The 14,895-nt window shown below is 45.5% G+C and overlaps 1 protein-coding gene across 3 annotated transcripts in view; it reads left to right on the top strand.

Moving 5' to 3' along the window:
* Positions 1-1,117: 1,117 nt before the first annotated feature.
* efna4 (ephrin A4) overlaps positions 1,118-14,895 on the top strand; it is a 35,811-nt gene continuing 22,033 nt past the window's right edge. For all 3 annotated transcript variants that reach the window (XM_031853148.1, XM_031853147.1, XM_031853145.1), the window contains exon 1: positions 1,118-1,654. In XM_031853148.1, the coding sequence (XP_031709008.1) occupies positions 1,542-1,654 (113 nt within the window). In that variant the 5' untranslated portion in view covers positions 1,118-1,541. The remainder of the gene's footprint in view (positions 1,655-14,895) is intronic.

Raw genomic sequence — 14,895 nt, 5'->3', positions numbered from 1 at the left:
AGAGAGAGAGAGAGAGAGAGAGAGAGAGAGAGAGAGAGAGAGAGAGAAACCCCTGTGGAGTAAGTTACTCCTCTACGGTCGGCTCCACGTTTGCCGAGGGAGCGCTTGCTCACTAGGGACAAATTAGCCACACAGGAGCACTGAGGCATCATGGGAAATTAATGATCAGGACCTCCAGGAAGTGAGCTAATGAGTCCTAGTGCCAGACGCACATGTACACTATGAACCACGCACACACACACACACAGGATAAAAGACACGAGAAGGAGGGGGCGTCCTGCAGAAGGGAAACAGCCACACGTGCAGTTGCAGCAGCTATTAAAACAAAGCTACCAATGTAACGTTGTCCGGATGAGTGATAGTGCTGGAACAATAGTAATCTCACACACACACACTTCAGAGAATCAGATAATTAGAGGACCACCAGTGGCTTTCGCCCATGGAGGCGTAGTGTTTACTGTCACTACAACCTCCCCTGGGGCGTCTGACAACAACCAGGGAATTAATACTATCCACACACACACACACACACACACACACACACACACCTCATGCAACCAAGTGCAGTGGACCTAAATGTGGATATTGCAGAAGACAGTTACAGGGGCGATATGGCTTCCCACTGTTTGATTATCTTGTGTGTTGGGTCCCTGAATGCACCATTTGTCTTACTTGGCGATATAAAGTAGCCCAACTAGCCTACAAGCTAAATAAATGAAGAAGGAAGTGTACTTGTTGAAATCTGTGAACCAGCTGCTCAAAGGCACCTCACTGCAGGAGTACCTATGGGCAAACACCCTGCTACTGCTCAATGAATCTAAATTGTGTGTTGGAGCTTCTTGCGTGACATACGTTTAAATACGTTTTAGGAATTCGGCTCCAGGTGAGTCATGTCAAGTGGGAGCGGAGAGGACAGAGGGTCCCAGGCTTCCCTGGAAAACTGGAACAGTGACAGACTGTCTCCCCACACCAGTCGGCGCACCTCTCAAGGATTTAACCACTGCACACAGTACCACCACACCCTTGTCCACTGATTGGTCCGAAGTTTCCCCGGCACCGCCCTCAGCTCAGCGGATCCGCCCTTTCGACGCTGCTCAGCCTGTTGCTGCCAAACCAGCTGGCATTGCCAATTGATATCCTGTCTCGTGACTATGTACTCGAAACTCTAACCTTTACACTCAGGTTAGGTATATTTTATTACTTTTCAGAAAGAGATCAAGAGTTCATAACCACCATGCGGATCAACTCGGAGAAACTCTCAAGGAGACCCTTTCCCTGTGGAAGTTCACACCTCCCACTCTGCAGCCTGTGATTTAACCTGTTCTGGGTTTTATTTGAGTGACTTTAATCAGTTTGCTTTAATGCATCATGCGAAACTGCAGCAGCGCATGACTTAGACGTTTGTTGATGAGTTGGTGAAGCTGCTGGGGAAAGATTTTTTTATTTTATTGATTTTTTTTTTCCACCGGGCTCCTCACCTGATTTGCACGCCACTCCCAGCCGGTGCAGAGCCTCTCCGCGGCCCCCGCGCGGCGCTCAGGATGGGGACACCGGGAGCGCTGCCTGCGTGGAAAGCCACGATTTTCTTCTTTAACTTAATCTCTGCTGCCGTGGCGAAAAGGCACGTCGTGTATTGGAATTCTACAAATGCAAGGTGAGGAAAACTGCGCTAAATGATGCTCACATCCGGGACTTAAATGAGAAAAGTCTGTTTTTAGCGGCTCTAATTAAGAGCCACTGTTCATGTGGAGAGCAAGAATGTGGTTCCTTTTTGCGTAGCTGGTTTGAACCTGCGCTGCCACGCTGTTGCACAACGGCCACAGTAATTCCTACTAAGTGAGTCAGACGTGTGTTGGTTTGCAGAGCCTCTGCTATGCGCCTTCACGTCCTCTGACTTGATAAAGAGTGCAGAGCAGGTATGATTACCTGAAGCCTGCCCTCGCCCAAAAGCTAGGCCTTGTAGGGGTTTCACTGAGTGGCCTGATCTCACCTTTTTCCCGCAACTATCTTTATCATAATGACTACACTCTAACACCGGCTTTCACCTGTCCACTGGCTTTTGGAGTTGGTTATTATTCCACTTGTAGAAAGCCAGAAGTAAGGGTGTCTCATAAGCGTTTGTTCTAAATAGTGTGCTAGATAGCATTCTGAGGACACAGGTGTATATTAAAGTCTAAAGTGCTGCTGTGCATAAGCGAATATGTTGGATAATGGGAAGGTAGGTGTGTGTGTCAGTAAGAGAGTTGATTGGGGCCATTAGCGAGGCAGAGTTAGGCTCACGTGCTGATCCAGGTGTTCCAGTCTGGCTAATTGAAGGGTTGGGGTGGGAGACCTGCACTGTCCAAAACAACACAGCCTCTCACTTGCTTATTTAGAGACTCTCGCTCTCTGCCGGGCCTGATTCCCTAAACACTGTTTTAGATGAATTACCTTTTTTTAGTTAATAGCCGTTGGCCACCGAGACCACTCTTGTCAATGACTGTTTTGTCTTGCATTTATGGATGCACAAACGTACAGAGATATGACTCCTGGGACGGATCATTTCCCCGAGGGCTCCTTTGTCAGATCTGCAGGACTCATCCTGGAGTCGGCCGAGGTTGTATCCGGTGTGTCCAAGCGGGTAAAACCCAGACCTGTAATTGGGATCCAACAGAAATGTGGTGGGGAGGAACGCCGAGGATTAGGAAGCACCTTCTTGTTCCCCTGGGATTCAGGGATGAATGGTCACAGTCTGTGGCAGGGCCACACAGTTGGCTGCAACGCCACACAATCATAATGCCATCAGCATCATGGCGGAGGGTAACCCACTGTGGCAGAGAATCACTCTCATCAGCAACACCACCCAATCACAAAGCTATCAGCGGAGCCGAGATGTTGCACCCGGTCCAGAATCCCCTGGGTTTACCACTAGGACTCTTTTTCATTCCTCTGCTCTCCTCTCTCCTCACTCTTCATTACCTCCCTTGTTACATCCAGCTCTCCTTTTCATTTTTTTTTTTTTTTTTGTCTGCACCTCCCCCCCCTTCCTCCTCCTTCACCCCCTTTATCTCTCACGACTCCCTCCTGCCCAGTGATGGATATTGGCGGTGTGATTAGTTGAGCCTCAGTCATTTTCCCACACCATATTTTCGATTAGCAGCCAGCCAGCCAGCCAGGTTGTCCTGAAGCCTGTAAATGTAGCCTGGCGAGGGGGGGGGGGAAAGCACAGGGACAGGAGAGCGATGCTTTTTTTTGGCATGATGCCGCACTGCAGAGTCCGGGGTGCCAGCGATGCCCATGGCACTCTAGATCACAATATCACCACATTTGGCTTTTTGTTTATTTGTCCACAATGTTGTCATGGTTTAAAACTGCTCCAATCAGTATTCCCACATCAACAATAGACCAGATTGCTGTCTTATGTGAAAGTCTCTTGTAGTGACAAACCCAAAGTGAATTATTAGCTGACTCTGCGAGCATTTAGCATCTTTCAGCTCATTGTTTTGGTTTAAGAGCCAGCAACTTTACGGTTTAGATTCAGCCTCACCGTTGTTCAAAGCGACATTGATCTCTCATAAAGCCACATGAGCAACCTGGTCGACAGCAAACGGCAGTCAGAGACTAGTAGAGCATTTAGCAGTTAAAGAGACGGATGTTTCCCTCAGAAGTCGGTGGAGAACAAAACAGCAAATCTTGGTCATAGAAGAGAGTGAATTTTGAACACCAGGTGGCCAGAAACAGGACTTGAGATGCTAATGTTGAACCGTGTCTGCTACGTCTGTAAATGGGCAACTGTTTGCTGCCAACACCACGACTATACACGCTAATATGTCGATGTTGTGTTTTCCTAAATCAGTTAATGTAGGTTTATATATCATATTTGAAATTTATTGGAACATATTAGCGGATTGTTCTGTGTTCTCCGGTTGTTCAAACCTTCTTGGCAAATGTTGCAGTTGTAGGAAATTCATTGTTCCTGCCATCTCTGACAAATGGAGAGAAGAGGAGCGGGCTGCCATTACTCTAAAGGCTCAGCTCGTATATAACATAACCGGAGCTGGAGACCAAACCGGCACATCTTTAATACAGATGACAGAAGACATTCTCTGGCCATCACCTTTTCTTTCGACATCTAGATTTATGGTTTTAATGAAGCAGGGGCAGTCAAGTGGAGACTGAAGGGCCTTGTTGCTCTGCCCTTCGCTGGCTAATATGGCTGTAACAAAGGCTCGCTGAAGCACTTTAACTGGCACACATTTAGCACCCTCCAGATTGAAAAATGGAGCTTTGAAATGGGGAGCGAGAGAGTGACTGCAGGGTCAGCGTCGAACATCGTGGAATCAAGATGCCCTGCTCTGTTTCGTTGTGGGGCTCAAGAGGGTCGATTGCCCTTTTATGATTTTTATGAACAGAGTTTACGATCGTTCTCGGTTTTATAACGGTGTTTCTCTCAGAGCGATAGTTAGCAAGCTCAGACTAGTTTATTGGTATATTCAGCCCCCTCCTCTGAGCCGCGGTGTGCTTTAAAACCTGTTGGGCAAAATAAGTTGACCAGCCTTCTTGCTGACACAACAGTGTCTGCTTCTTGTGCCACATTCTTCCGCATACATTCACTCAAGATCTGTCAGCTAGTTTACACAGAGCAACACAACTTTAAGGCTTGAATTTCGTGTTTTTGTGCAAGAGATTGCTTGAAACAAGCTTTTATCATTAATATACGGGTTGCTTACACATCTGTAACAAGAATAAATGTCACCCGAACCTGAACTTTTTAAATCGGCTACTCCATTCCCCTGTCCTCAGACTTACCCTCGGTCTATGCTTGCACCTCTGCTATTGCTTTCCCTCTTCTCCGACATGGTAGGAGGCCAACTTCTTCCAACAGTTCCTCTGATCGCAGCTCCAAACTGTTGTTTCCAGACTCCTCTTTTCTTTGCAGAGTGGCGGATTATCTGGGTGTCAATTGGAGATATGTTTTTTTTGGCCTTTTACAAAAAAAGATGCTGAACAATAAGGAATGTTGTGAACAATAAGGAATGTTGTAAACAATTTCTCTTACCCGTTTCCTTGTCTCTCGCTCACGTTGGAACTCGCTCACAAGTTTGGACACAGACCTTTAGAGCATTTACAGCGACACCAGAGCCCTATGAACTCTCTGTGTGTCTCTCTCTCCCCTCTTCTGACACAAGCTCAGGGCGAGCTCCAAGCCACTGAAGCATGTTTAAACGGTGCGTGAGGAGATGAATATTTGTTTTGGTTTTCTGTATCTTTATTGAAAGCGGCCCTCATAAGTCTTCCGTGTAATCTCTGCTCTGTTTATGCATCATTTCCCTTTGTGTGCACTCATGAATGATCTAGTTTAAATACCAAAGTAAATCACATTCTGCATGCCATACCTTCTCTCACACACACACACACACACACACATGCAGTGTACAGTAAAGTGAAAGCAGACAGTGTTTGTAATCACATCTTGTCAGAAGAGATGATTGCACTCCTAGACTGATTTATTTTTTTTTTTTATTGTGTTTTGTATTATTTCGTCACCCGCTGATGTGTCCGCCTCTGTTCCAAATGACTGTGTGTGCGTGTGTGTGCGTGCAAATGAATGTGTTCCTCATACTACCTGCTCTCTCCTCACTGCGTCTGTCTCCGTACTAATCTCTGTCTTCCCCTGGTAAATGATTAACATGGAGAACCCGGCTGAACTATAATCAACAAACCCACAGTGAGGTAATTACCACTTTATTCCCCGTCCTGCTAACAAAGCAATCTCTCTCTCTCTCTCCCACCTCTCTCTGTTTCTCTCTCTCTCTCCTCATCTGTCATCTAACTGTATCGGTGTCTCCCTCCTTCTCTGCGTCAATGCCGATTGTCTCCCTCGCTGCTGTGCTGTGGTCTGTGTAGATCCAGAGACTGTGTACCTTATCTGTCTCCTGTAAATGTGCCTCGGCTTGTTTGTTTGTGGTGTTGAGTGTATTATCTGGAGGTAAACTGTGGATGTGTACACTCGAGCTTCTTCGTCTCTGTCGGAAAGCAATGCGAGGCCGTGATTTTTAGTGATGTGTACGCCTGTGAATTGACATTGGACGACATTGTTGTCAGTTGAAGTTCATCTCAGTGGAACAATAGCTCTGTTAGAGGTGTGTGTGTGTGCGTGCGTGCGTGTTTGTGTGGGTTTTTGCACTGACCTGCTGGTTTGCGTAAAAGGGCACTTTTAGGTTCCTCGAGAAGAGATAGTGTGATAACTTTCAGTTCTGGGGAAAACAAAACCCGGCAATGCACCAGGATGCCCAGCCCTATTAAAACACACGTGACGCTTCGTGATTCATGCTTTATACAAGTTTTTTGAGATTTCTCTTCTGCTCACAGCAAGTAGTGCAAGTAGCTTTGACTGGAAAAACTCTAAATTCCGTCCGGCGGTGTGCATCTGTGGGAACATTTACCAACTGCTGTGCCGGCCTCTCGTCTAAATAGGTCATTGTTTAGTTTCCACTCGTTAGTCGATGTTGGGTGTGACTGAAATGTTACAGGGAAAAGGCGTGTTATTGCCTTTGGATGCTTGGGTTTTTTTTTGGAGGTGGGGCATGCAGAATGAGTATTGTGCAACCATGTCTTATGCGCTAAAGTGTCACAAGGCCTCATTTTGTGAAGTATTACAGGTGTTACTTTACAGATATAGGTGACTGCTATCTGTGCGTATATCTGTGTGAAATCGGTAATCTTGCATTTGGCTGTTTAGTGTTATATTATACCCAAGAGTGAAACCAACATAAAAGTTTCATAACAAAAATAATCTCTGCAGCTGAATTGAAAGCAGAGATACACACGTGCGCAGGAAGCTTCAAGCACACTGTGTTGAAAATGAGGTTTCGGCAGAGGCCTAGCGGAGAGGATGTCTGTATTAAAATGGATCAGATAGTCACAGTGCAGCTTGGAGCCGTCGGAGCAGACATGGTGTACAAGCATGAAAGGACGGCCGCTCTCTCCTCCTGGTCGGGATATTTAGTCAATCGATACCAATTTAACACCCAGATATTATCGCCGGCTCCTCGCATTATCACCAGACTGCATATGGACCAATCTCTTTCCCAATTTCTCTCCCCCACACACTGCCCTGTTTCTCTGTGTACACACATACATCAATATTAGGTTGCATTAAGCTGTAATAAGTTGGATTGTACGAATGTGTCCAAGTGGCGTGGAAAACAGCTGTGGAATGAAATGAGGTTCAGTGTTGTCTGCCGCTCGATTGGCACAGCCTGGCTTTGGCACAAAATGGCTGCCGTGTGTGTGTGTGTGTGTGTGTGTGTGTGTGTGTGTGTGTGTGTGTGAGTGTGAGAAGAGGGTGGTTGTGGTGGTTAAGGGTTGTTGGTGAGCGCCAAGCGGGAGCGCATTCATTCATGGTGCACAAAGAGCTGGCATTGTTGTGGGTGTCGGGCCAACCCGGTGTTTTTTTTTGTTTTTTTTTTGACATACAAAACAGCAATTAAATTGTAGCGTGTAAACTAAAAATGTGGGAAACACTATCGAGTCTGCTGGTTGTTTAGCCAATACATTCACACACGCACGCACAGACCGGCAAACACACACTCTCAAGTACATATAACCTCACACAATGCTCTCCACTCAGCTCAGAAATTCTGCCAAGAGGCAACCTGGGAATTCCCAGAGACAGAAATTGAATTAGTATTGACCCAGGCAGAGCAAAAGGCTGTAGCAGGAGCCTGGATTATTGTACCATACAAGGTCCTCGCTGCCAGGAGGACATGAGACACATTTGCCATCATACCTCAAGTCTTCAAAGCTGCTTAAGTCGCTCCGAAATCTTTTTACTGTGTTCACCAGTGCAATAGTTTTCCTTTATCGCAGTAGAACTTGTACCAAGTCCATGTTTTTGGATGTGAATATCTCTGTTACTCAACAAAAACCTGATGAAGCCTACGAAGAAACACCATGTTCGCACAGTTGCAGTTGTGATTTATATGAACGTATGAAGAGTATTGATATGGCTCTCCCAGTGTGAGTCCTGTCGTTAGCAGCCAGCAAGGAAAGAACATCCGTTTTCTCCAATTTCAAGAAAAACTCTCAAGGATATTGTCATGAATCTTTAAAAAAAAATCGGCTTTCCCGTCTTACACGCCACAGATTTGGAGACACAGTTCTAGGGTGTCCACGTGAGTGGCATACTTGTACAATTTTGGATTGTGTTTAAGATGCATATCTGTAAGCCTTAACGGATGCAGTATGTCACTGGGTTTAGCTAGCAACTCAAGGAACCTGAACTCTTCTTTTTTTCATAATTGTTCCAATGTAAGAAGAAGTAGCTTTAACTTTTATTTTTTTGTTATATGATGTATAATAATAATGTTTATTTTTTTATTAATCATACAAATTCTATTACAGTCCTGTACTCACTGGAGGAAATGGAAGCATCCTTTGATAGGAAAAAGCAGAGAATACATATACACCCAATACAAAAATTCTCCTATTCTGTAAGTTTCATCCATTGATTAGTATTTAGCTCCTGTCATGTGAGCGAGCACACAAGTTGCCATGTGCTCGCGTCAGTATAGTGTGTCTGGACTGAGATGGTGTGCAGCCAGAAGCCACAGAGCAGAGATAAGAGCGGCTCTCTTCACACCAGAACAAACTTTATGGACTGATAAACCTGCTCGAAAGCACCGCTCATTTACATTTTATCGAGACATAACAAAGAGACACTTAGATAAAAATACTTGAAGGAGTGTGAACCTGTGTATGTGTGTATTTAGGGGGTGTATAACGTTTGTGTATACCTATTTATGATTCTGCTCATCAGAATTACCTTCTCGTAGAAAGAGCTTCAAGTAACTCTTTTTGTCAGCTATATTCCCAGTTCCCTAAAAAACACCTTTCATCCTGCGCTTTGTGATTTCCAGAGGAGATGGATCACACGACATATGTGAAGATATTTTGCATCCGCTTTGTGATGGGAGACTTTTCCATGGTGGAACAGAAACTAATATTATTTTTGCCCTTGCCTCCCAGAAGTATGGCACCACAGCCTACTTTCCAGCCCCCCAGTGATGTGAAACACACACACACACACACATTCCTCTTCTCTTTCTTTTTGGGCTGGCACACACACACACACACACCACATATGGATATACACGGTCCCTCTCCGCTTCCTTTTTCTCGTTGGCCCCCAGAGATTATAGAAACATTAGACCTGCAGTGGAGGGAGCGAGGGATGGCGAATGCGTTAAGGAGAGGATGGTAGGGAAAGAGTCAACAGATTTCAACTCCCAAAACAGCTCGGGAAGGCCCCCCAGGGATGGAGGGATGAGGTGAGGGGGAGAGAGGGAAGAAAGGATGTCAGCAGGAATTACTATCACTGTCGCAAGCAGGCATGAGGAGCAACCCCCCCCCCCCCCACACACACACACATACACACACACTGTGATGCAGGCTCGTATACAGGTGTGGTACAGAGACACGCACGCACTACCAATAGCACCATCGCCCTGCTGCACACACACTCGCACACGGCTGCATGGACTCTAGGGAGAGCCCGAGTAGGAATCGCACCCCATTTAGACCTGACACTGCTTTCTGGTGTGTGTGTGTGTGTGTGTGTGTGTGTGTGTGTGTGTGTGTGTGTGTGCGTGTTGACTAAGCATATTGTGTATGGTGTGCAAGTTGTGAAATTACAGTAGTCTCTTTACCCGAGTAAGGACAAAAATATGAATGGAATGTGGTTTCATATGCTTATTCAAACATGCATGTGCCCAGATATTTTGAGGCTTGTTTTAAGATGAGATATGGGGGGTGTGCCAGCATATTTGGATGTTATTTTTGTAGCAATAACCAGTACCACATGACTCCGGGTGTGCAGTAATGTGCAGCTTGATCTCCTGTCTCTTGATACTCTTGACTATTTTTTCTCTCTGCTTCCTTGTACTTTTTTTCCCCCTCCCCCTTTTTTTTTTTTTTTTTTTTTTTATTTCCTTAACATTTTGTTCCAATCAAATCTTTTATTTAGAAGTTCAAGGAATGTGGACTTTTTTTTTTTTTTCTCCAGAATTAGTTCTTTGATCAACCTGCAGTTGTGCAGCTAGATGAGTGCAGTATGGTGCATATGTTATTGCTTTTGTGGGATACTAAGAGAGTGCAGTAGATGGTACGCGCTGACAGGCTGCTGACATGTTGGTATGCAGAGTCGGTACTGTACAAACACTACACCTACCTTTCCTTGGGACTAAATTGATTACATTTTGTTAAAGTTGATTTTTTACATATATTTTTTTTTAATGTAAACTCATTTTTTGACGAATTGCTGTCTGTCCCTGTCCAAAAGTATGCTTTGTTGTATTCATCAGAAATGATCAGATGGCTGTAATTCACAGTCCGAGAGCATCCAGAGTGGTGGTGGTAATGTTGTGCTGAATGGAAGAGGGGAAATAGCCTTGTCCCAAATCTCCATAGCTGTGGCCTTGTAGCAGGGGAACTCATGAATCTCATTGCTCTCCTATTCAGCTGGAAATGGAGTTCTTGTACGCCGCACGCTTCTCAAAACACTGGAGCAGAAGCTGCGTGTTTATGATTGTGGAATTAATCTGCATGTTCTCCCAAAATACACCCGGTGACAAATGCCTATAGTCATGAAAGTCAGAAAATCCCTTACTCACTACTTTTATTCATTTAAAGAGGTTTGCTGATGGATTTTCTTTCAGAACGGAAAATAGTTCGTAGCGGTTTTGTTCTTCATCAGGAGTAGATATATGAATATAAACAAGTGTGTTGTTTTTTTTGTGGCATTTGCTTACTTTGCAGTGGATTTACAGTGGACTTTGTGTTCGTATGATGAAAAAACACTCACCCACACACTCCTGCACTGTACACCACTGCCTGTCAATCAACTTCGGGTCATTGCGGTTCATTACCTAAAGTAGAGACCAGTCATTTTTAATCCCAAATTAATCAGTTAATCCCACTCCAGCTTCAGGCTGTTGTTAGCACTATGTCAGACCGCCTCTCCTCTTGACCCTCACCACTTCCTTCCCCTGTGCTCCTAAATCCAGCCCCCCGCCTCCTTCCCTCTTATTGTGTCTAAACCCTTCATCGGTGTTGTGGAACTCAACTGGCCTTTCTAAGAAATTCAGGGGCATCCGGCCTTGAGGCAGAGACTGGCATCCAGTTATATCAGCCCAAATGCTAAAAGGATGAATTTAATTTCACACACTGCAAAGCAATGGATAAGCTAATGTACTGGAGCTAAATATGCTGTGTTGAGTTTATAAATACCACACATTCAGGAGCCTTAAAGCCAAATGGATGGATATTGTGAAAATGTCTCAATAGTTTTATTTCTAGTCACTTTTTTTCCCAGCTGATTGGTACTAGACATCAGTGTCCTATCTCTGGTGTGAATATGTGTTAATGTGTGTGAGGGCAGGGGGCAGGCAGGCAGGCGGGTGTGTGGCTGTGCGTGACTAGAACAGGACAAAGCTGGCTGCCTTGAGGGGGAGTAAGGGGGACCTTCCATTCCCCCGATGCATTGAGCGATATGAATCTTAACCGTTGTGACGGAGAAAGATGGAGAGGGAGAGAGAAGCATGGATCGGCTGCGAGGGGAGGGAGAGGGGGCCAGTTTAGGCTCCTGGGATTCCAAAGCAGTGACCGTGAAAGTGCTTAGATAAACAGAGAAAAAGACAGGAGGGAGGGAGGGCGAAGTGGGTGAAATGGTGGTGGAAGAAGCAACGGAGGGAAGACAGGACGTGAAAGGTGTAGGATTCGTTGACAGGGGGAGGAAATGAGACCTGCTGAAGATGGGGTGAGAGAAAGCAGATGGGAGTGAGACCAAGTATAGAAGTTTTGAAATAAATTCACCAGGAGTCAGAGGGACGGAAAGCGGCCAGCGTACTCTATTTACTCCTCTGCTCTAGTGCCTCTCCAATCTCTTTCTCTCCATCTTCTCCTTTCCTCTCCTTCCCTCTGTTTGAATAATTCAGGCCTGTTGGTTGTATTAGGGCAGCTTTCCTTGTGTGTCTTAACTGTGTGTGTGTGACTGACTGAAAGGCAGCTCCAGCCCTCCAATTGGCCATTCCTTCACTAACAACCAGCAAAATAATCAGACACAGAGGGAAAGCGAGGGAGAACGTACACCTGGGATGAATCGTATGTTGCCTATCCAGCACTGACCTTCACGTCATGGAGAGAGACAGAGTGCGAGAATGGAGAGGAAAGTGTCTACGGCATCAGAAGTGTGACCCACTTAGTAAATGATGGATTGTCAAAGCCAAGTCTGATTTATTGGCTGAGTGTATTTGCTCTGCGAGCACTGTAATGAAGAGTGTATCGAGTGTGTGTGTGCGTTTGTGTTAATGGGTGTTGTTCGCATGTCTTCCTTAACCCACTTACACAGGTGGGCCTTGCTGAGAGACCTGAGACATAAGTGTAGTTAAGTATAGTTAATATAATAGATGAGGTTGTAGACAAGAGCTAAGAGATAAGAATATAAAATAACTTTTTAAAAGAAGTGTATTAAAAACAGTTTATTATGTGTCGCATTGAAACGGCACTTTACTGATGTATCATGATTACAAACACTGCTACAAAGATTTCATCATATTTTACCCAACAAGAAAAAAGTGTGATTTGACGGGGGAACAAAAATTCAAGACAACATACAGACGCAGACAAAGACAGACAAGCGGCACCGAACACAGGACCAAAAGCCAACTTAAGGTTGCAACTAATGATTCTTTTTATTAGCGATTTATTAGTGATTTAATTCTTTGGTGTGTAAAATGTCCCAGAGCTCAAGGTGACAAGTTTTTACAATATTAATTTAACATTTATCATCTGAAATCCCAAATATTCTTTAATCTATGATGATGTAAAAAAAGACAAAGGATTCAAATCTTCATATTTAAGAAGCTGTACGAGTGTCTCCGTCCATCGACCACTTTAAACCTGCAGATGCACTGTATGATTGACATCTACAGTCTAAAGCCGGTTAATTTTTTCGAATCGATAGGAAAAAGATTGTCCGGTTCCCCCTCAGCCGTACATCACCTGCCCCGTTGGCATGAAACCAATGTGACCGACCTTTTGTGTAAGTGTTATTTACTTCAAAGTTAACATTAATTTGACAACGCCCTTTATTTAGCTCGACTCATCTGCTCTGACACTACGGCAAAGTTGGCACACAAACCTGAGATAAATGATGTTGACGCGGTGGATCAGCCCAGCTGCCACTTTGTAGCAATACGCTTTTGATAGATTTCATAAATAGTTTGAATCATGGCTTTTTGTGTCCACCCATCATCGCTGTCACTGTCTCCCTCGCCCTGTCCGTCAGTGTCTGAGCGGTGAGGTACTGTAGCTATATTCAGGTTCATGTATCCGAGCCTGGCACCTGTACAGATCAGCCCTGTATTTACGCTGCAACTCCATTTAGACTGCAGAAACATGAAGAGCACTCATTACTCTGAGGTTTAGGCTGTCCAACAGAGGGATGCAGGAAAAAAGACGAATGGAGCGAAGGATGCATGGGTGGGGCCTTGGTTTGGCACCAATCCCGGCTCCGGATTGGTTGTTGTCCTGGCAACGGCACGTCTGACCTTATTTACCCCTTCGCCGTACGTATGCTGTGCGCTTTCCTCGTCGCTCTTCTCGGCTTGAGAGCTAAAACTCTTCTTCTTGTGCCCTTTTTTCCCCCCCTTCACACTCTTACGAGAGTGGCCGCCTCCACGCAGAGCAGGTGAGAGAGTCAAGTCAGAACACTTACAGCTGCTGCCGTGCTGGTGGGCACGGGGAGGCAACAATTCCAGTGTTTTTTGGTCAAACGGCGAAAAAGAAAATCGAGCCGTAGACTGCGAGACTGCACTCTTGTCCATTTATATTGTGGACAGTAATTTCATACCTCCCCAGAAAAGTCGCTGGAAAGCTTATTTGAGGATCGGACTCGGACCTCACATGGAGAGCGGTGCCTATGCATGACAGAGCTCCGCCACAAAGGGGGGGGCGATGGTTTCCGTAGACCTGCAGCCGTATCAAAATGGTTCCGATGGATTGGTTTCCATACTGATGGGTCCTGTGGGCCCAAATCGTGCAATTTTCCTCAGCTCTGACGGCCGTAGCCATACATCCTGTTGTGCTGCTGAGTCCCACAAAATGGACACACATACACACACAGAGGAGGACCTCTGCCCTAACAGGCAGAAAATAGGGTCTGTCTTTACCTGAGGCTGAGAATCCCTCAGGGCCCGAAGCAGCAGGTGTGCGTGTTTGTGGGGACGTGAGGCAGCCTGCTGATCCACACACTTTGAATGCCCGGTGCCTCCTGGTCATTTAATGGAGCCTGCATGGCAAGAAAGGTGCAACCAATCACTTCATCCGGGCTACACATACACCGACAGCCATAGTCTCCAACGCTTATGTGCCAAATTCGTATTGATATACGATGCTTTGCAATGTGTTTGTGCACTTGTGCTCTTATCCTTCTACCCTTATGAGGGCAGAAGCATTAAGTTTGTCTAATGGCACAGAGCTCCCCCCTGGGGACGTGTTAAGCAGAAGCCAGCAAGATCTTAATGCACGTTATTACGACGCGTGTGCTCAGAACTTTCACGTAAAGAAAAAGCACACACTTAAGAGGATGGAGACGAAAGAGGGGAAAAAATAGGAAGGAAGTTCACATACCGTCCACATTTGGAGATTAGGAGTCATAGAAAATAAAGCAAATGGTCTGGTGTGGCAGGGATATGTACTTCCTGCTGACCTTGAAGGAAACACACACTCACACAGGCATACTAAACAGGAAAGAGTGGAGAGCAACAGCTTGTTCCCCTTAAGTCCCTCTTTCCTCTCGGTGAGGAGCAGTTGATCGCCTTCTTTGGCCCCAGGTCGATGACACTGAGAGGCGGG

This window comes from Anarrhichthys ocellatus, unplaced genomic scaffold (genome assembly GCF_004355925.1).
Source record: "Anarrhichthys ocellatus isolate YVR2014 unplaced genomic scaffold, GSC_Weel_1.0 scaffold13, whole genome shotgun sequence".
NCBI classification, from domain to species: domain Eukaryota; kingdom Metazoa; phylum Chordata; class Actinopteri; order Perciformes; family Anarhichadidae; genus Anarrhichthys; species Anarrhichthys ocellatus.
The sequence above is the reverse complement of the archived record's forward strand: the minus strand, read 5'-3'. Positions and strand labels throughout refer to the sequence as shown.